Source organism: Suricata suricatta, chromosome 14, assembly GCF_006229205.1.
Source record: "Suricata suricatta isolate VVHF042 chromosome 14, meerkat_22Aug2017_6uvM2_HiC, whole genome shotgun sequence".
Classification (NCBI taxonomy): Eukaryota; Metazoa; Chordata; class Mammalia; order Carnivora; family Herpestidae; genus Suricata; species Suricata suricatta.
In genome coordinates, this window is record NC_043713.1 from 81,749,888 (window position 1) to 81,772,121 (window position 22,234).

The window sequence follows — 22,234 nt, forward strand, 5'->3', positions numbered from 1 at the left end:
AGGGGGTGGGGTAGGTCCTGGCTGGCTCAGTTCCAAAAGCATGTGACTCTTGATCTGGAGGGGTCTTGAGTTTGAGCCCCCCCGTGGGGTCAGAGATTACCTAAATAAAAACTTTTTTTAAAAAAGGAAAAAGAACATGAACAACCCAAATAAAAAATGGGCTAACAGATATCCCACGAAATAGGACCTACAATCGACAAATGCGATGCTCAACATCATGTGTTACCAGGGAAATGCAAGTTAACAACAAGCAGTTACCACTACACAGATATTAAGATGGCTAAAACTCAACCTGGTCCTTATTCACTCTGAGCTAGCTAGTCATTTCAAAGGGTAAAAATATACCCTTTTGCACTCAAGGAAGTTCTCCAAAGGGTGAAGCCTGACTTCTGCAGGTACACACAATACCTGAAGGAAGGGGGCGTGGTGCCTTCCGCCTAGTGCGCAGGCCTGATTGTAAAAGCAGTTAGGACTGCCCCTATCGCCTGATTAAAATATTTAACTCCAGCTGTAGGAGATTCTCCCCTAACTCACCTGTATTGACTTATTTATGATAAATCCATACGTTAGTATTAATTTTTGAGACACACATTTCTCTCCGAGCCATCTTATTTCAATTGAGCATGTATTCATACTGAAGTACCTTTTGTCCCCGGCCCATTGTAAGTCCTCAATAAAGTTTGCCGCTTAAAACTATGACATAACTTTTGCTAAAAACAAAACAAAATAAACAAGAACAACCCCAAAACCAAATTGTTCCACTTCGTAGGATGCTTGGGGGGAAAGAACGGAGTTTTTGTATTTTCTTTTTTTTTTTTTTTTTTTTTTGCTCAGGCACTTCAATAGTTGCCTATTTTCCTGGGGGCGGTGCCGCTTGTGGACCCGATGGACCCCGGCGAAGCCGCCATTTTGGAGTCTTCCCTAAGGAGCTTCTACCGGCTTTTCGCGCCGCTACCGCCGCTGCCAGCGGCCTTGCCGGGCAGGATGAATGTGATAGACCACGTGCGAGACATGGCGGCCGCGGGGCTGCACTCTAACGTGCGGCTCCTCAGCAGCTTGTTACTTACAATGAGTAATAACAACCCGTGAGTTGAGGCGGGGAGCGGCCTGGGGCTGAGGAGAAAGTGGCTCCGGCTTGGGAGCGGGGGCTGAGGGGGCCTGGGGACTGGCGGGAAGAGCGACCGCAGGCCTCAGCTGGGGCTTCGGGGTCAGCGAAGGCGTCGTCAGGCGGAGCCGATCTGCGAACGCAAGTTGAGTGCAGTCGGTCTCTGCGCCTTGCCAGGCGCTGGGATGAGCTCCCTGAGGGAAATGTGGCGAGCGGCGGCTTCGAGAAATGGAAGGCGGAGGCTCTGAGGGCGAGCCTGGCTAGGGTTTCCCGAAAGTTGGGAGCGGCGGGTTTTCTGAGGCACCTGTCGCCCAGCAGAGCGACTGTCACTTCTCTGGGCTGACTCCTCTCTTCCCGGCCTTTTCTCGAGGAACGTTTTCTCGCCCGCCGCCGCTCAGAAAGGCCCAGTCTTATACCTTCGTCCCCCATCTGAGATTGAGCCCCCCACCCCCCAGTGTGTCAGAAGGGTCCACTTTCCGGCCTCCACAGCCCCTGCAAATGGGAGTGGTGCCCCTTTCCTGTTTTCAGCGCCGCCGTTTCTCGAGTCGTAGGACGGATGCAGCACAGGGCTGTTTCCAGCCTGGAGTGCGCGTTGCCCCCCTGCTTAAATTCCACCATTGTGCTTGATATTCCTTCCGTGACCTCCGAGGCCAAACATTTTCCTCCCCGACCTCCGCTCCTGTCCTCTGCTCACTGTACTTCAGCCTCGCGGGCTCTTCTTTCGGTCACTTGGACACACCACGCTCAGTTCTCAACTCAGGACTTTGCATTTGCTGCTCGGCTTGCAGTCCTCACCTCAGAACTGTGCCCGCCGTCAGGTTCCAGCTCCGACATCCCTCCTAGAGAACAGCTTCTGTAACCATCCGACTTATCCCTACCCTCACAATTCCATCCCTTTCCCTTTGTCGGGTTTTATATTCTGCGCCACTCTTTTTTTTTTTTTAATTGATAAAGATCAGAAGGTGTTTCCTAGCGTCAGGAGGTCAGTTTAAATTCTGATCTTTATCATTTATTATTAAATTTCTTATTGAATTGGCAGTATACACAGAAAAAAATTCAAACAGTACGGAAGAGGTATGCGGATAACCTAATTTACAGAAACCTGGGCTAAGCTTAGTCAGTGGATTAAACTGCTTCTAATTATCCTGTAACATCTGCAGAAACCAAGAGTAATGACTAACTGGTGCGTAAATTCCCACCGAGGAAAGTGTGCCTTGACCAATCACTCAAAAACCAACTGCAAGGCTCCAGAATAAACACAGAAGGCTGAAAGAGACCAGGGCTCCTCACTGTCAACACTAATGGGTGGTGGTGAAATGACCGGTCTCATGGAGCGAGGGCCAGAAGCAGACTCATGGAAGTAAAATCAAGAGCAGCTGCATGACAGGCACTTAATGGGCTTTTCCTTTCCGACCTATACAGCTTCTAGAGCAGGCCAAATGCCATGGGTCCAGCCTGAGTAGAAAATTCACTTATGCCCCTGACAAGTAGACTGTGGTGGGTCAGACTGAAGACTTCAGAATCAGAACGACCAAAGTCTAGACGTCATGGCTTCTCACTACATGTGTGCATTTGGGCAGTTTTACCTCCCTGAGATGGTACATACGTCCTTAGCACATTCAATAAACATGTTCGTGCTCACTGCACCGAAACACTGCACTGACCTCCTTAGGTGTTAAGAGTGCTTAGAATACAGATCTTAATAGTTCTCACCACAAGATCTCACCCCACCATTTCCATTCTCAACAGGCAACAACCATTAACAGTTTCTCATGTATCATTCCAGAGCTAATTTATGGGCATAAGTAGGCATATGTGTTACAATATGTAAATATCTGAATGCTTTCTCTGAGTGTAGCAGTATTTTCCATCAAGTCTTGTTTCTCAGTAAATACAAAGATTCTCAGAGTCGGAAGAGATCTTAACCATCTTACTACACCTTTTAGTTCTTGAATTTCCTTTGTAATTTTATAGCCAGTGTTTAGCATACCTGTCCTTTTTTTAAGACTAAAAAAAATTAAGGTAAATTTGACATACCATTAGATTCATCCTTTTAAAGAATATGTTTCTGTGTTGTTTTTTAAGTTTATTTTTGAGAGAGAAAGCACGAGTGGAGGAGAGGCAAAGAGAGAAAGAGAATCCCAAGCAGGCTCCATACTGTCCGCGCAGGGCCCAATGCAGGGTTCTATCTCACCACCTTGGGATCATGACCTGAGTCAAAAAAAATCAAAAGTCGATGCTGAACTGCCTAAGCCACCCAAGGGTCCCCATTTCTGTGGTTTTAAAGTCTATTCACAGAGTTGTACAATCATCACCGCTGTCTATTCCGAACATATTCGTTATCCTCAAAAGAAACCCTGTATCTATTACTAATCACCTCTGATCCCGCTGTCTTCAGCCCCTGGCAGCTGCTAATCTTTGGTACCTATTCTTGAGTATCCTTCATTTTTTGACAAATTAACTGTTTACACATTTTAAATGGCTTTTACTTGTCAGAGAAAAATGTAAATTCCTCTTGTCAGTAGTGGTGGGGTGGTGGAATTGGAGATTAAAAATATATACGTTTCTCATTAAGAATGGTGGCCAGCTTCTAGGCAATTATTATGCTTATGAGCAATGTTCAACATTAGTGAAAAAGTTCTGAAACATGGTTCTTTTACACTGTCCTTGAATCCCTGTGACTCAAGGAGATAAAAATTCTTCTAGTGTTAGTATAAATTTACTTTAGTATTTTAAATTAAAAAAAAACACAACTTCATCAAATAAGGCTATCCTCTTTCTAGCCCACTCTATCCCATTGGCTTATTCTGTTCTATTTCCATACTTTAGGATTTTAGTATTCCTGTCTTCAGTATTTAAAGAGTTTTCAGTTCCTTTGAAACCTCTTTTTGTTCACCACGTTTCCTAAAAAGGTTTCAAAGTGGTGAGGTTTCTCTTTTCCAGGTTGTTCAACCCTTCTTGGTAGTTTTTTTTTCCTTTGTCTGTATTTGTCCTTTGTCTATATATTATGCTGAAAATTGATATTCATATAAGAAAGTATGGCCATATATCAGATTGTTAATTTAAGAGGGTTGGGCTAAGGAAGGGGAGGAAAAATGTATAACATTTCTCTTCATATATTTGTGTATTACTGAATTTGATTTACAGGTGTCATTACTTTTTTAGTAAATAAAAGAGAAAAACATTAAAATAGAGCAATTTAAAGCAATTTCCTGGATGTGCTGACCATATTAGCTTAGAGTATAACTCACATGCCTCTCATTTTAGGAATTAGCATTTATGGTGCATTGAGTTTTTTGTAAACTCATTATACAAGGCTTTATGCTAGGCTTATGTGGACGCTAAAGAGGGTGATCTGTTTAACATTTCAAAATAACCCATGTAGGGGGTATTTTTTTTGTTTTCTAGTGAGTTATTCTCCCCATCCCAGAAGTACCAGCTCTTGGTGTATCATGCAGATTCTCTCTTTCATGATAAAGAGTATCGAAATGCTGTGAGTAAGTATACCATGGCTTTGCAGCAGAAGAAAGCCCTAAGTAAAACTTCAAAAGTGAGGCCTTCAACTGGTAATTCTGCATCTACTCCACAAAGTCAGGTAAATGGAGATGGAAGTGTGATTTTTTTCTTTTCTTTTCTGAGAGTGAGAGACTGAAAGAATTTATAAGAAAGTAGACTATATGTAGAGGATGGAAAAATAAAAAAATATCTTAAAGGAGAGCTGACCAGAGAAACCAAGATGAAAAATAAGATGGAAGAGGGCTAAATTCACTCTGGATGAATCTAAAAATGGAGTTAAATGTGAGTTATATGCGTTCACCGAGGTTCTGCATTGTTCCTCCCTTTTATACAAACAGAACTCAAAATCCATTGTTTTTATAATTTCAATTAAAGTACAACTTTTAAAATGTAACTCAATTATTAGGATTGTGAGTACCTAGGGAAATTTATGGGAAATACTAAGAATTCCTGCCAGTTTCGGTTGCCTGATAAGTAAATGAAGGGGAAAATTGTAGTTTGACACAGTCCTCTGGTTTGATGGAGACATCCAATTACTAAAAATTAACCCTAATAGTAGACTCACAGAAGGTTTACAGGGCGTATGACTAAGGCCGCTTATTGCAGGTTTGTTTTGTAATGGTAGGAAACTGGAAGCAAAAGTGTTCATCAGTGGAGTCTAGTTAAATTAGAGCATAGCCATATGAGATGATATGACAGAACTGTTACTGATATGAAAAATGAGGTAGAGGTGCAGGTGCTGCTTTGGAAAGAACTACATATAATAGTAAGGAAAATAAGATTTTTAGAAGTCTGTTCAAGTCTCTTTGCTTAAAGGGGATAGATTATAGATATATAAATATATTCTGGTGTATGCCTAATATATGCTAAAAATTGATGTTAATATAAGAAAGTATGGATATGTGTCAGATATATGTGTATCTGATATATATCATGTGCGTATATGTATAAAAATGTAAAATATATGTATTATACATGAAGGATTTTGTGTGTAGAAGGAAAGAAATTTAACGGTGGAAAGCTTTAGGGAGAGGGGAATTTTTACTTTGCAATTTGATCCTGTCTTTAAGTTTAAATTATACATGCAACTTACATTGAAAAGGAATGTCAGTAGGCTGAACTGGGAATGAACTTATAAGTCATGCTTTTTCTGCTTTGTATATTTTCACATTTTGAAAAAAGACAAATTAATATAGTTGCTCTTTTTTTAAAGCCTCTATTTTCACCTTGTTTTTTTCTCTTTATATAAAACCTTTTGACTTTTGTTATTAAAGAGCTGATTGCCAGGATTTACTCTATTTTATTTTTCTTTTCTTTATTTATTTTGTCTACACCCAGTGTGGGGCTAAATTCTCAGTCCTGAAATGAAGAGTTGCACACTCCAGTGACTGAGCCAACCACCATGGATTTTGTCTGTTTTCTGATCCTGAATGGAAGTCATGTATCTAATCTACATAGGGTTGTTTATAGAAGTAGCTAACTTTTTGAGCATTCAGTATGCCAAGCACCATGCTAAACCATTCATATTAATTACATACATTTAATCTTAGGAATTTTTCTTTACCTCACATTTTAATTTTTTAAAGTTTTTGTTTTAATTCTAGTTAGTTAACATACAGTATTGTATTAGTTTCAGATATACAATGTAGTAATTTAACACTTCCATACATCACCCTATGCTCATCACAACTAATAAACTCCTTAATCCCCATCACCTATTTAACCCATCCCCTCAGCCCCTCCCCTCTGGTAACCATCAAATTTGTTTTCCATAATTAATCTTTAATTATGGAATCTTTAATTTTTCAAAAATTAAGATATATTTTATGTTACAGGAATTAACAATTAAGTGGGTTTTAGTATATTCACTAAATTGTGCAACTATCATCACTTTGATTCCAGAACGTTTTCATCACCCTAGAAAATTCACATGCCTTTTATCTTGTCAGCCTCTGGGAATCACTAATCTTTTTCTGTTTCTAGATTTACCTGTTCTGGACATTTCATATGAATAGAATCCTACAATATGTGACCTTTTGTGTCTGGTTTCTTTGAGCATAATGTTTTCAGATTTGATCCGTGTATAGTATGAATCAGTTCTTTGTTTTTTCCTTTTTATTGCTGAATAATATTCCATTGTGTGGTTATGCCATAATTATTCATTGGTTGATGGACATTTGGTTATTTCCACTTTTTGTCTATCAGTAATATTTGTATGAACATTTGTGTGCAGGTTTTTGTGCAAACGGTTTTTTGGTTCTCTTGGCTGCGTGTGTAGGGGCAGAATTGCTGGGTCATATGGAAACTCTTTGTTTACCATTTTAAAGAACTATGTTACTGCTTAAGGAATATTTTGAAGAAATGTTTTCATTGTCTCTTAGTGTCTTCCATCTGAAATTGAAGTGAAATACAAAATGGCTGAATGTTATACAATGCTAAAACAAGATAAGGATGCCATTGCTATCCTTGATGGGATCCCTTCAAGACAGAGAACTCCCAAAGTAGGTTGAATTAGCAATTTGTTATATATTCTTCTCCTATCTGGTCCTTCCAAACCATTTCTTCCATGTTTTCTCCATGCATTAGGGAGTCCATCTGAACATTTTACTCTTGACTCACTTTGTTCCCCTGAAATTGGAGTAGATGAGGTTCAGAGAGATAGAAGAATTACTTTCTTATGAAACCCTGAGAATTCAGCTGATGAAAATGATAGCTGGCGAATACTACAAGTGCTCATTCTTTGGTATTTCTTACCATTGGAAATAATAATCTCCAAATGCTTCCAGGTGGCAACTACTTTTTTAAGAATCTCGTTTTGCATTCTGTAGGTGTCCCCATTTGATAATATGAATGAGTTTATTAATCCTTTTGGTTTCAAGATCCAGGACTACAAAATCTTTATGTATTTGTTTGTATGTGAGATATATATTTGTGTTTGATTTGGTAACCTATCAGTAGAACACCTTCAACTGAAATCAAAAGATCTTGTCTGAGTTTAGGGCATACAAGCTGTGAACTATGTAGTATGAACTTGGGCAAGTTAGCAATTTGAACTTTTCTTTTTATTTATAAAATGAGATTAACAGTACTTTTCTCTGCTAACTTTTGGAAAAATAAGTTAATATATGAAATAATACTTTTTAAAGCACTATTCTGTAAGGAGTTTATATTGGGCATCTTTGATTACAGGGTTTTTCTGAAGTCCTGTTTAGAGGAACAATGAGAATCTTTGCTCTTAGTATTGAATTCACATCAGTGGTTAATATTCTACCATGTATTCTCATGTCACCTGCCTTCCTCACTTTATTGAAGAACTGTTCTGTGCAACTTGTGCTTAACGATAAGGAATTTTTTTTTTTTTTTAATATAAGATGCCTGTGTACTTCCTCCTGCCCTTAAAAAAGAGGAATCTAAGCAGTGGTATATTTAGTGTTTTTTCTGCTGAGTGTTGCTGAGTTTTAAAAGTAACCAATCAAACTTGATGAGAACATGTTTAAGTATCTCCTCATTGAGGATTTACTATTTTCTGAGTTTTTAAAAACTGAGCTATTACCCCAGTTTATTTTATGGTAGTGGCTGCTATTAAAAATATTTGGAAGATGCTTTAGAATAACCTGTCTCATAATAAGCTTGAGTACTATAAGCTAAACTATTTTCTGATACCCTATGAAAGTCTTACCCCAAGTATAATTTTTTTGCCTATGTGAGGAGTGTCTTTCTTTTGGAAGATGCCATTTTGATTATAAACTTTGAATGATACCTGTTCCTTATCTTATTGGAAATGTACCATAATTGTCTCCTTAATGACTTGAGGGTGGGGACATTTTTTGAAAATGAGTAATGGCAAATAAGCTCAGCTTTGTGATATCCAACACTTTGGTATTTAAAGCCATCATTTTAAGAGGGCCTAAAGGAATCCACATTTGTTAGGAGGACATATCCTTCATTCTGTAGAGCTGTTGTAGCCAGGAACAAACAAAGATGTATGCCTCAAACATAAACCTATAATATTTACAGTTTTTCTTTCTTGTCCGTTAGGGAGTTAACTGGCTTCTCAGTCTGTGTAAAGGACAAGGAAGTGAGTCAAAATACGTCTAAATGAACGTCTGTTAATGTATGGTAAACACCACCACACATTTCTTCACATTTTAAAGGAAAATTCCAGTGTGAGATTATTATGTCTTGGTAAATCTTCAACTTTTAAAAGTAAACATATCAACATAGAATTTCTCACTCAGTTTTTAGAAAATGATGACTGCTGTGTTTATAACCGGTATTATGTGGCTTTGTGATGTTTGTTCTCAAGTAAAGATCTGCTTTAAAAAGAATGGACTTTCTCATAGGTAGTACTTAAAACTCATTCTTTCAAAGTGACAATTTAAAGGGAATTTTCATATTTGTTGAGACAGATGGTCTGTCGATCATAGTTTGTTAATAACAAGCAGTCAAGAAAGGATCTTAAATTTAACCTTTTATTTTCAAGTATTGACACCAATACTGGAGTTTTCCTTTAAGTATTTTCTTTTGCATTTTCAACATAGCCTAAAATGGAAAAGCTGAGGCCAAATAAAGTTTTGTTTTAGTATTTCATTATTTCATTGTTTGAATCATCCGTATGGATTAATATAATTGGAACAGATGTTCTTCATCTTCAGAGCCACTCTTTTGAGTAAATATCTGACGTACCAGGCTACAAATAACCGAAGAGATTGGGGATTAGCTTTTTTTCTTTTGTGTCTTCATGTTGACTGCTTCCTTAGGTTAATGATCTGGCAAAAATTGCTGTGTTTAAGATCTATTAATTTCAAATTGGAATGTTCTCTTTTTCTCCCTGTACTATTAAGAAGATCATTTACTTTTCCCTATAACTTCTACATTCTTTGGAACTTTTAGGTTTTCTCAGATTTTCCTTGTTGCGTTTTTAGGGTTATTTTAATAGAACTTTACTGAGTTCCATATTTGAATTGTGCTAAAAATGCATTTACTGGATTTAAGTGATGTTGCTAACCTCTGGGTTAATGTCCCCTCTAGAAGTCAGAGTTTGACTTCTGTAGCATTACTTTGATGAATCAGATAGTGCCTATAGGTCCAAGCTTTAAGCATTAGAAGGGCTAGAGTCTAGCTGGTAGAATAATTTTCAGAAGCCAAGTATGTAACTCTGAATCTGTCATTTCCTTTTTGGGGAAAATTCATCTGGTCTTTCTTAACAAACTATGTTAAGAATTCCTCTCTTTCTTATGCCTTGATATTAATTGCATTTAAAGTATGTAAACTTGAGCACTTCTGAGGTAGTTCATCTTCTAAAGATCAAGAAAGAATCAAGGTAATTAGATTTCTGTAACATTTCTCAAATAAATATTACTCCCATTTCCAGAGGCAGTATCTTTGGTCTAGATAATACTGGACCTTTTCTTTAGGTAAGTGAGAGGAATTTGACTTTCCTCTTAGAAATGGGAGGACATAGGAAAGGCAAAGGTAGTAATTTCCTCTTTGGTTTAAAGAATGGGATTGGTCTTTGTTTAAGGATTTAATTGGTGGTGAGATATTTTCTTTGCAATATATGCTTATCTTACTGTCTTGTGTTTTTGTTTATTACAGATAAACATGATGCTGGCAAATCTCTACAAGAAGGCTGGTCAAGAGCGCCCTTCAGTCACTAGCTATAAGGAAGTACTGAGGCAGTGCCCATTAGCCCTCGATGCCATTCTAGGTACAGATCATTCTCAGCTTATTTCTATGGAGTATTTACTCTCTGAGATGGTATTTCTCAGTCTTGGCTATCCACTAAAATTTGCCAATGCCTAACTTATAGAGACTGATCTAGTAGATTACTGTTGTCATGTATTTTTCACACATCAAGAAATATTAAATTATGGTTGTTTTGCCATCTGTGTCTTGCTTAGAATAGGGGAAAAGGTACCTTGTAGTCCATGGAAAGTGTAGCCTATTGCTTCTTGCATTGCAGAAGAGGAGTGCTATGCCTTACCTTCTCCTGTTTTCTGTTGGATTAGGTTTGCTGTCTCTTTCTGTAAAAGGCGCAGAGGTGGCATCGATGACAATGAATGTGATCCAGACTGTGCCTAACTTGGATTGGCTCTCTGTGTGGATCAAAGCATATGCTTTTGTGCACACTGGTGACAACTCGAGAGCAATCAATACCATCTGGTGAGAGCCACAAAGTCAATTCCGTTTTCTTGAGGTCCTTTACTTGTGTGGAGATCTGATGCAACTAAATTAGCAAAATAGAAATAGGAGATGCTTATCTCTAGGTGTTGTAGCCTGTTGTCCTCAGGCTTTCTTAGTCTCTTAACATACTTAATGGTCCTAAGGGTAAGAATCTCTGCTGTGAGGACTTGTTAAATGTAAACTTTGACCAAGTTCAGTTCTGTATTTGCAAAAGTAGCAACCCTTGCAAAGCAGACTGCCTTAGGGTGTCTTGCTTAAACCTGGAGGGACATGCTTTTGGACACCCCACAAGCATAGAATGCCAACATCTGACCTGGGTTGTATCTTTAGGAGTGGGATTTTCTTTCTAGTTAAGTAAGTCCAAGGACAAGAGACTGGGTCTTGTGTTATCCGAAGTCATTTGCTTGACTAGTAAGTAGCAGTCACTTGTGAATGACATTATATTTAACACCATGTTGCCCTCTGAAAACCTGCAACCAAAAAGTTCTTTCTAGGTAATGAGACAGATTTCTGCTCATTCTGAATTGGCTCTCTTATCCAATATAATGTTCTTTAAATTATAAGCTCAGAATGAGAAAATCTAGTGTATATGGTTTGTTTTAAAAGTTTTTATTATAAAAAATGTCATACATAATGCAAAAGAAAATAGTACTTATATGCCTGTCACCCATATTCAGCAACTAAGAGGAATCGTAATAGATGTTAAGGGTCAATGTTTAATATTTTGAAGTTCACTAGAGAAAAAGTCCTTATTGCGAGATAACGTGGACCTGCTGGGAAGCTTAGCAGATCTGTACTTCAGAGCTGGAGACAATAAAAACTCTGTCCTCAAGTTTGAACAAGCACAGATGTTGGATCCTTATCTGATAAAAGGTAAGTAATTCTTGAGGCAGGGTGAAAGTGGCTGTAGAGGGGAGGATCAGAAAAGAAAGGGAGAAAATATAGTATGATCTTCTGATACCATTTTTCATATAAATATTTGTGGAACTTATTACAGCAGCCTTTTACCTTTTTTAAGGTCCTGAGACATTTCTCTAACACTTGGGTAATTCCATTTCGAACAGTTGTTTTTCCTTGAATTCAAGTGTCGTCTCCAGACAGATCATTATTTGGCTCTTTTTCTTTTGGGAGGGGTGATATCCCTTCCTTATGATTTATAAATTTATGTTGTGCCTGACTGGGAATTTGGATGACATCCCCAAAACCATACTGTCCTTTTAGGGGAATGTATCTTCACTGTGTCCTTACTGTAGTTAAAAGGGAGTAAGTGAACAGACATTAAGAAAGGCATAAGGTGATTAAAGGAAGTGACTAGGAATGAACAACGAAAAATCATTGATGTGAAAGATTATAGCTGAAGAAGTGAGCCATAGGGACTTCCAAAGGATGGGTGTCCAGTGACTGGCAGCAAGTGATGGGAAGTGGGAAATAATGTCTGATAGATAGGCTGAAGTCTGCTTGTAAAGTCCCAAAAGAGGCCATCAGAAAAATAATGGCCTTGTGAAAATAGTCCTGTAGACTCTTAACCCATGAAAACAACAGAGCAGGGAGGTGAGGAAACAGATCCAGAAAGATGAATTCATTTGCCTGCAGTCTCCCTCCTGCCCAGTACTTATTTCTCTCCTCTGAGCTGCCTGTGCCCATGATGATAATGGTGTGTTAGAAATACTAGTCTGGCAGTAGTTGGCAGCTTGGAGTTGAAACCTCAGGCCTGAGTTTGGGGGTCTGCAGGAGTGCTGCAGTGATCTTGTCAGGAGAGGCATTTTCCTGGGAGGCTGAAGGGATAACAAGGGATGAGGGGGATGGTGGTAGGAGACGGGTGACAGCAAGCATGGGGCCCCTTTTATAGAATGAGTGAGAATAAGCAGGGAGCGGGGTGATCTCAAATCAACTGGACTCCAAATGCTTTTTCTGGAATAGGCTAACTTTTTTTGAGACCAACTGGCATATTAAGTGTATACTCTTGACTATGCATAGGCCTCTTGGAGAAAAGAACTTACTTTATGCCTTTTTGGGCCTTTTCTGGATATGAATTTGGGTAGTTAATATATCATGCCACAGGTTGTAGAGATGAACAGTACCTGAAAATAATCGGCTTTCAAATTGTGAGGTATAGTTCTTTTACTCCTTTGCTTGCTTGCTGATTGATTGATTGATTGCAAGTGAGCTGGGGGTGGGGTGGGGTGGGGGAAGAGCAGAGAGAGAGAGAGGGAGAGAGAATTCCAAGCAGGCTCTGCACTGTCAGCACGGAGTCTGATGTGGGGCTCAAACTCAGAAACTGTGAGATCATGACTTGAGCTGGAATCAAGAGTTAGACATGTAACCAACTGAGCCACCCAGGTGTCCCTCTACTCCTTTGCTTTTTAAACTTTTTGGATGTGTTTTGTCTTTTTAATAATGATTTTGTAGGAAACTGGGGATGCTGCTGGGAGGGGCTTTTGATGGTAGAAAGGGCTTAGACCCAGCTGGAGCTGTGGGCTCTGATGAAGGCTGCTGCTCCTTTAATAAAGGAGTTGCTTTTTAAAAAAGCCTCTTCCTTTCTAGGAATGGATGTATATGGCTACCTTCTGGCAAGAGAAGGGCGGCTAGAGGATGTGGAGAACCTTGGCTGCCGCCTTTTCAATATTTCTGATCAGCACGCAGAACCCTGGGTAGTCTCTGGGTATGTTTATGCATTCTCTTTTCTCCAGTTTTCAGTATATCCTTTAGGAAATTGTGGTGCCTCCCAAATAGAATATAGGTTTTGAAAACACAGATTTAGGAGGTGATCAGACTTAGATTCAGATCAACACCTTTGACTTTGGATATATTAGTTACCTCTCTGAATCTCTTTTCTCATTTGGAAAATGAGGACTTTCATGGGGTAGGTGTCAACCGAGACAGTGCATTGTGCTCAGCACTAGAAGACATCAGTGAACAGGCCAGGAGCTTCTGCTTTTATTTACCGTGGCTTTACAGTGCTCTAAATATCTCACCTGATAACATATGCAGCTATCAGGTTCTTTTCTATAATTTTTCCTTCCATATCAAGATTTCTCCTTAAAAATAAATATTTAGGGGCGCCTGGGTGGCTCAGTTTGTTGAGCGTCTGACTCTTGAGTTAGGCCCGGGTCATGATCTCAGAGTGGTGAGATCAAGCCCTGTGTCGGGCTCCACACTGAGTGTGAATCCTGCTTAAGATATTCTCGCTTTCTCTGTCTCTGTCTCAAAAGTAAATAAATAGAATGGAAATAATGAGAATTGGTTTTTTTTGTGTCCCCCCTTTCCCAGTACCTTAGGTTAAAGTTATAGTGGTTTGTAATAAGGGTCATGTAGTGGGCTTTCTGTTTAGATGAAGTTTCTCTACCATTTTCTCTTAGGTAATGTTTGGTTTTTTTTTTCCCTCCAGGTGTCATAGCTTTTATAGCAAACGTTACTCTCGGGCTCTCTATTTAGGAGCCAAGGCCATTCAGCTGAATAGTAATAGCGTTCAAGCTTTGCTACTTAAGGGAGCAGCACTTAGAAACATGGGCAGAGTCCAAGAAGCAATAATCCATTTTCGGGAGGCTATACGGCTTGCACCTTGTCGCTTAGATTGTTATGAAGGTAAGATGAAAACTATAGATGAATAGTGTGTGGCATCAGCACTTGGATGGAAGGTTTTGTTAGGCCAGCAGTTCCCAAACTATGTATGTTAGAGTCCTCTGGGGGTACTTTAAAATCCTGGTGCCAGGTCACTCCAGTACAGTCTAAATCAGAATATTGTGGTTGGGACATAGGCACCAGTATTTATTTTGAAGATCTCAGGTAATGCCGACATGCAGATAAGTTTGGGAATCACTGCATTAGGCATTTTAAAAATCATTTAGGGGCCGCCTGGGGGGCTCAGTCGGTTAAGCATCCAACTTCGGCTCAGGTCATGATCTTGCAGTTTGTGGGTTGGAGCCCCACATCAGGTTCTATGCTGACAGCTCAGAGCCTGGAGCCTGTTTCAGATTCTGTGTCTCCCTCTCTCTCTGCCCCTCTTCCACTCATGCTCTGTTTTAAAAATAAACTATTAAAAATTTTTTTTTTACTTAAAATCATTTAGGGCTTTCACTGGAACTTCAGAGTTTTTATTTTCCCATTCTTTTTTTTTTCCCATGGTTTTTGGTGAGGGTGTAGTTGGGGTAGGTTTTTTTTGTCCTATTTCTGATTGTTTCTCAAACATGGCCCACTCCTTAATGTGAATCTCTGTGCTGGCATTATGCTAGATCGCTTGGTTGTGTCTTTTTGAACAGTTGTCTCACCTTGGGCCAGAAATATTACTCATGGGGTAACTCCATATCCATATGACAGTGTTGGTTGTGGGAACTAGTCTGTTCATTGTGACCCTGAGTGGGCACGATCAGGGTCAAACTTTGTTTTGTTATGTACTATTTTAAGTACATGTGAACTGACCCTAGGAGTTCAAAGGAGCTGTGCCAGCTTCAGCAACATTTGGTGACTCAGTCACAGATGTTAAAATAGATCTTACAAGATGCAGTTCCTCCGAAAGCATATTTTTATAAGAATTTAAAAATAAACCCAGGAGCCTAGGAGTGACTTGCTCTTAACAGGAAGATGAGTTTCAGATTTGAGAAAGAAGATTTGGAAGTTGGGGTAAAGAATAAATCTGCTTACATATTCAGAGAGCTGTGTCTATTGTGGATTTGTTCTTAAAGCATCCCCAGTAAACCAAGCTTTTGGTTCGTTTTAAATTTTTGATTCTGAAACTAACTTCCTGAGCCTCTCAGCTGCTTTTGTCACGCTGGTTCCTTTCTGCTGCGTGCCTGTTTCGCAAGAGCCTAGGAATGCAGTTGAATAATGAACTCCACAGAGTTTGGACAGGGGATGGTTAGAGTCACTGAGGGTGGAGGGCTTTCTGTAGGCCGGCTTCGTGAGCTCCCTGCACTCATGCTACCATTTGGAGTATTGAATCAGGGTGACTGATTATGCTCTCCAGTGCTTCTTGCAACCTCCAGCCGAGCTTCCTTTATTGCCAGAGGCACTGGATTAGTGAAGTGCGTTCTTTCCATTTCCTTCTGAAGTTCCATTGGGGGCTTTTGCAGGGAACTAAAACTACTCAATAAGTTGCAAACAGCCATGTTTGGATCCAACGCATTGACCTGAAGAGTTAGGTAATTTCTGGTTAAGTAACCATAGTGTGTGGTAGAATGTGCACAAATATTATAAATGTTGCTAGGGTGGAGGAGTATGCAGAGAAAATCTGCCAGGGATGTGTGGGTTTGGGTTTAAGCTGTTTTTCTGTTTTGATGAGTGCTTTGTGTCAAAAAGTACTTCCTCTGCTCCCAAGTTCTTGGCAAGAAGACTTGAGAGTTGACCTTGCTTGAAAGGTCCCCGTAGGGCATCTTGTTGTGGGTATATGATAAGAGGCAGGAGCTGCCAGTGTTGGTGTATTTGGTCCATCTGATTAAGTATTTTCCATCTAGGTTAGGGAAACACTCAGCAAATGTGTTTTGAGATAACTTTTATGTTTCACATGACAAGTTGTCCTTTCTCTTTAGATTGCTCCGTAGGTTCATAGGTAGAAAACTACACCAAACTAGTAGTTGTGTAGAATAGGACATTCACTTGGAACTGTAGGAGCTCTCTCACATAAGCCTAGGACTAAAGGTGACTGAACACAGCCGAAAATTAAGAGCTCATTAAGGGGCAGTGGAACTTTGGATTTTGTTGTCAGCATCATCTGTTTCAGGTAATGATTAGGGTCACTTTTGTTCCTCTGTCATTCAGCTGGGTTGCCCTATGCTTCAGTTTACTTATGTGTTTCTTTCTCTAACTAAAGGTGCCTTTGCATTGCATTCAGCCTTTTTCCACATCCCTCAAGTGCTCTGGGAAGGAGCACTTGTTATTCCATCAGCATACTCTCCAGTCTGATCTCATCATCAGAGTTTTCCCCTGGCCTGTCCTTTGTCTGAAACCTTGAAGGTTTACAATTTAGAAGGCTGTCAAAGTAGGACCATTGCTTGGAATTGTAATGTGGTTGAGTTTTCTGTTTTATTTTTTCAGGTCTCATTGAATGTTATTTAGCTTCCAACAGTATTCGTGAAGCAATGGTAATGGCTAACAACGTTTATAAAACTCTAGGAGCAAATGCACAGACCCTTACCCTTTTAGCCACTGTTTGTCTTGAAGACCCAGTGACACAGGAGAAAGCCAAAACTTTATTAGATAAAGCCCTGACCCAAAGGCCGGATTACATTAAGGCTGTGGTGAAAAAAGCAGAACTACTTAGTAAGTGTATCTTATTTACTTCCCCTTTGTTGTTAATTATATTAAACCTGAACTCATTTGGATTCCCTGGTCCCAGCTGGTTACAGATGACCAGGCAGGTGTGTGCTTTTTACAGTAGGTTTGAGTCCATGTGAATCAGTTTTTATTTAGCACAACCAAATGTAGCTGGCTTAAACCAGCATGGATTGGCAGTGACTGACTCTTTGAATGGCTCAAACCAGCTATACTTGGTACTTTTTCAGCTTACTTTGATCTGGTTTTGTTTGTCCTGAACTAGTTGGGCTGAGTATAACTGGTTTTAGCTAGCTTGAACGTTTTGGATTTGCTTAGGACTTTTCCTTTTAGCTTTGTTTTTTTTTTTTTTTTTTGGTCCTAATTTATGATAAAGTCCTGGGTTTAGGCTGGTTTGGCAAATAAAATGTATTTTGGCTTTTTATTTGAACTTAGGTTCAGAATATATTTTTAAAAATCAGAACTCAGGCTGTACATTTCCTAATACAAGAGGAATTCATATGAGCTTGTTCTTATTTCCTGCCATAGCACTGTTCTCTTAAAGGCATCTACAAATAGATTGTTGGATTGTGATAATTGTTGTAGTTTTGTGTATATGATCTGAGATGGAAGTATATTTTCAAAATGTTTAAATAGGAAAATGAGGGTCTTTTTCTTTTCAGGCAGAGAACAGAAATATGAAGATGGAATTGCTTTGCTGAGGAACGCACTAGCTAATCAGAGTGACTGTGTCCTACATCGGATCCTAGGAGATTTCCTTGTAGCTGTCAATGAGTATCAGGAAGCAATGGACCAATATAGTATAGCACTAAGGTAGGCACTTAGCCTCCCATGGGGGGAAGGTCAATGAGGGGTAGAGGAGGCAGGGAACTATGTAACAGGAGTTCTGGAAACACACACACGCTTTTGTGCCCATGGTTGAAAACAGTAATGATAGTAATGGTAGAAGAGTTGTGAGTTCATAACTTCTAAAAAAATAATAATAATTTCATAGCATATATTAGCAACATTAAAGAACTGTTTCACTCCTAACCAGCCCACACTACTATATCATCTGTTTTCATTTGTGTAGATCATCTTCCTAGCCTTGCCCATGCATAAACATATTTTTATAGGGTATATGTAGTTATATATTTTATATTCTGCTTTTTCAAATCAGAGTATTGTAAATACTTTCTCATGTTTCTACCTACTGTAGTAGTTAAGAACTTAAGCTCTGAGGTTTGAATACTACCTTCACCACCTGTTATCTTGGGCAAGTTACTAACATATTTCCTTGTCTATATCTACCTTATTAGGTATTAAGTGATTAAATGAGGATTAAATTATTATTCCATGTAAAGCTCTTAGTGCTGTGCCTGGTACATAGTAAATACTAAATAAATAGTGGTATTCTTACTATTTAACATAGAAGTGATTTCTTTGAGGGTTGTCTCTGTGTCTATAAAGTTTGGTGAAGGCCTATCTTTAATTGAGTCTGATCACATCCATTTACTTGTTCAGCAGTTGAGCACCACTCATGTGCCTGGCATCTCAGTAACCACTGGGTACGCTGCGATTCCGGGAGCTCTGGGTCTCAGACGTGCAGACTGATCAATGCCACGTGTTAAGTGCTTTCATAGCAATCTCTAGAAGGCATGGTGGGAGCTCGTAGGGCTGGGAGCCCTGGTTGTGGGTTAGAGCTATAGAGAAGTTTTCAGAGAAGAGGTGACAAATCAATCTACAGTTAGATAAGTAGGAACAGGACTCATTAGAGGTGGAATTTGCTAGAGATTGGACACCCACTGGCCTTGGTGGTAATCACAAAGGCAAGAGGAAGAATTGCTCAGAAGTTAAGTAAATAAATGTTCTGGAGCCTCTGAACTTTGGGGGTTTGGGCATGTGTAATGACTCAGCTGCTAAACTTGAATGCCTGGGGAGGGGTACCTTTGGGTCCTGGGGTCTAACGTAGGAGTTAACAAATCTGTTCATGGTAAGCATGATGATTTGATTGACCAATGAAATGCTGATGTAGTTAATAATGTCAGAAGAACATGAAACAACTTTACTCACAGAAAAATAAGTTATTTTTTGTAACTTTGTAGCTTAAAAATCTGATACTGTTAAGAAATTACATTTGAATTGTTCTGCTAATGGTGGTTTGTTGCTTTTTCATTTGTGTTATCTAATATCTTCCTCTAGCAGAATGCTGGGCTAATAATGTTTAAGAAATACGTGGAGAAAAACTCAAATTGAGATTTCTAAAAATTAGGACAAGACGCCTTTTTTCACTTCTAGTGGTGGACTCCCTCGATCCCGCCTGTGGAACCAGAGTTGTTTGGAGAGGCCAGGCATTAGCAGTTATTCTGTGACTGGGTGGTCATTTCACTGCCGTGCCAGGGAGATGACGCATCAGCCAGCAAGAAGCAAGGCAGAGATTCAGGCCTCTCCTTTGTTTTGTTGTCCCCTAGTTTGGACCCCAATGACCAGAAGTCTCTAGAGGGGATGCAGAAGATGGAGAAGGAGGAGAGTCCCACGGATGCCACTCAGGAGGAGGATGTGGACGACATGGAAGGGAGTGGGGAAGAAGGGGACCTGGAGGGCAGCGACAGTGAGGCGGCCCAGTGGGCTGACCAGGAGCAGTGGTTCGGCATGCAGTGAGGCAGGCGGCAGCTCTGTGGCCACACTGGCCCGCCTTGCTCTGAGCACTTCCGTGGACTGAAGGAGCCCGGAGGAGCCCGCTCGCTGGGAGGACATTGATTCCGCATGTAATTGTAGCAGGGGTCTCTGCCCCTTGCTCCGTATTTCTAGTAGTGAATTCATTTTTAAAAACTGAGCCTGATCAACCTTCCATCTATCTCTGTCCTCCCCTGCTCCAGCCTGGGAGGATCGAGTGAGCTCTCTGGGAGGCCTGCAGATGTGCCAGGGCTTCTGGGACAGAGTGCTTTTTATATAACTAATTTCTAAGTCTGAAAGTTGAGGAATAGACAGTGTTTTGTCTGTGACATTGTGGGTGAGTTAAAAGGAGTGATCTGTCACCCAAAGCAAAAGTATCCTCTCCCATGTCAGACAGCAGCATGGGCTGGCCCTTTGAGAGGGTTTTCTGTCCCGGAAATCATCGTCCTGAGCTGTCCAAACTTCCCTAGTAACCTTGCTTCCTTCTGCAATGTTAGTAATGCCTTAAGCTGACAGTTGCTATTTTGCAGAACAGTTTTCCTATTTGCTAATCTGGTAACTTGCCTATGAGCCTGGGCCGGATCTGAGAAACAGGTGTGACCTAGAGCATGACCAGAGGTATACACCTGAGGTAATTAACTAATAAAACTGTTTTTTGTACAGTAATGGTGTTGGGTTGATCAGAATGGAAGCCCTTTATAGATTCTTCCTTTTGTTGGTCTCTCACACTGCATTGATTTCAGCCCCAGAATTATTTGCCATAAATACACTTCCTTTCTTCCCAAAGTGTTGGGAGCCAGGAGAATCGGGAACTTCGGGTAACATTGAACTGATTCATCTATTTGCATTTTTGATTGGTTAAATCCCCTTGGGAGCGAGTCTTTGGCCTGATTTTAGACTGGTTCTTCTTCCCAGTTCTGTCAGGGGCACTAAAATTGGTGCTTGGTTTCAGCATTCTGTAATGGGGTCATCAGAGGGCACCTTCCTTGGGCTTGGTGCTGGGAGAGTTCGCCTGCTGTCTTCCCCTTGTTTCTTCAGATGCAGTGCTTTTCACTATATCCTTAACTTGGAGGTGAAGTGGGGAGAATGGCACAGCTAACCCCAAATTCTCATTAAAACAAAATTAGTCAGAGGTGGTGATTTTGACGTAAATGGAAAGTTCTGTCTTAAAGTGTAAAAACCATGGAAGTGTACAGTAGTTTAGGAGCTGAGAACATCTGATAAATAAAAGGGCAAAAAAGTTCAAGTATCTTTCGGTATGAGACTTACAGCCTGGGCAGCACCAGCTGATCAAGTGGTTTCTAAAGAGCCAGCCAGCAGTTGGGGTCGCTCCAGGTGAGCATGCCGCCCTGAGAAGGTGCTGCTTACTGGCCTTGGTGCCTGCTCTGGATGTAGCTTCATGGCTTCGCCTTGCCTCTTAGCAGCTGTTAACCAGGCTGTGCGTTGGGAGAAGAGGTGAAACCTCTTTGTCATTGCCCTGGCTGGGGAAAGAAGCCCGGCCAAAGCCAGCCTCCATATTTCTGCATGTCAGGCTTGTCACTGTTCCCCCTGCAGTTCCCATGGGGTCAGGATGTGCCTCAGAGCCCAGGCCCTGCACATCACCTTCCGTCAGCACCAGCGTACTGCTCTCTCCTTTCCTGCCCTGGCCCTCAGCTCTGCTAGGAGCCCCTGGATCATCCCTAGCACCTCCATCCCACCAACACTCTGGGCTGGAGCCCTCCAACCCCTCCACCTGCAGCTTCAGCAGTTCTACCCTGATCGTGTCAGCGTCACAACCAGGTTAGAAGAGGCGACTGAAGCTACATTTTGAGAGCACCTGATATGGGAAAAACCTTGGTTCACATCAAAGAGCGGGAGGAGTGTGACTTGAAGATCTCATCTGTCATAGTTGCTATCACTTGGTCTCACAAAAAATAATCCTATGAGAGCAGGGAGTTCCAGGAAGCGGGGACAAAATCAAGCTACCCAGCGCTCCGGTTGTCCCACTGAGCCACTTTCCAGGAGATGAAACATCCTGACAACTGACGGCCTCCCAAGTGCTTACAGTCACCACAGACATTCTGGTGTCTGGAGTTTGACACCTCGATAAGGAGAGGGAAATTATAACTGGTCCTACCCTTTCACCCCAAGTGCTGCCAGCTCGTTCATAGCACTGATGTGGAATCAGGCTGCATTCTAAAAGTCTGCTCCCCCACTGCCAAAGCTGCAGGTCAGGAGCCAAGCAGTTAGGTTTCGTGGCCTGGGCTCCCATATCTTCTGGGCTGAGGACTCGGTAAGCCCACAGGGAGTTGAGTATGGTGCCCATTGTGTATCCCATTACCATTACCAGGGTAAATGCCACATTGCCAGTCTTCCCCTCGGGAATTGGAGGCTGGTGGGATCACTCCGAAGCATTGTCTTTTTCTCCTGGCGATCCCTCAGCTAAGTGGGGAGATGGGGTCCTAAGGAAGGGTGCTCCCTGCCCTCTGGCTTGGGCTCTCACACTCAACTCTTGCTATGTGCCAG

General features: G+C 40.8%; 1 protein-coding gene across 1 annotated transcript; it reads left to right on the forward strand.

Annotated features, from left to right (window-relative positions):
• Nucleotides 1–885: 885 nt before the first annotated feature.
• On the forward strand, nt 886–20,978 carry ANAPC7 (anaphase promoting complex subunit 7). The gene is made up of 11 exons (XM_029922203.1): nt 886–1,085; nt 4,514–4,700; nt 7,003–7,122; nt 10,220–10,331; nt 10,633–10,786; nt 11,538–11,680; nt 13,352–13,469; nt 14,196–14,392; nt 16,838–17,062; nt 17,737–17,887; nt 19,525–20,978. Exons 1-11 carry the CDS (start codon nt 886–888, stop codon nt 19,712–19,714), a joined length of 1,797 nt encoding a protein of 598 aa, XP_029778063.1. The 3' UTR covers nt 19,715–20,978.
• The last annotated feature ends 1,256 nt before the right edge of the window (nt 20,979–22,234 follow it).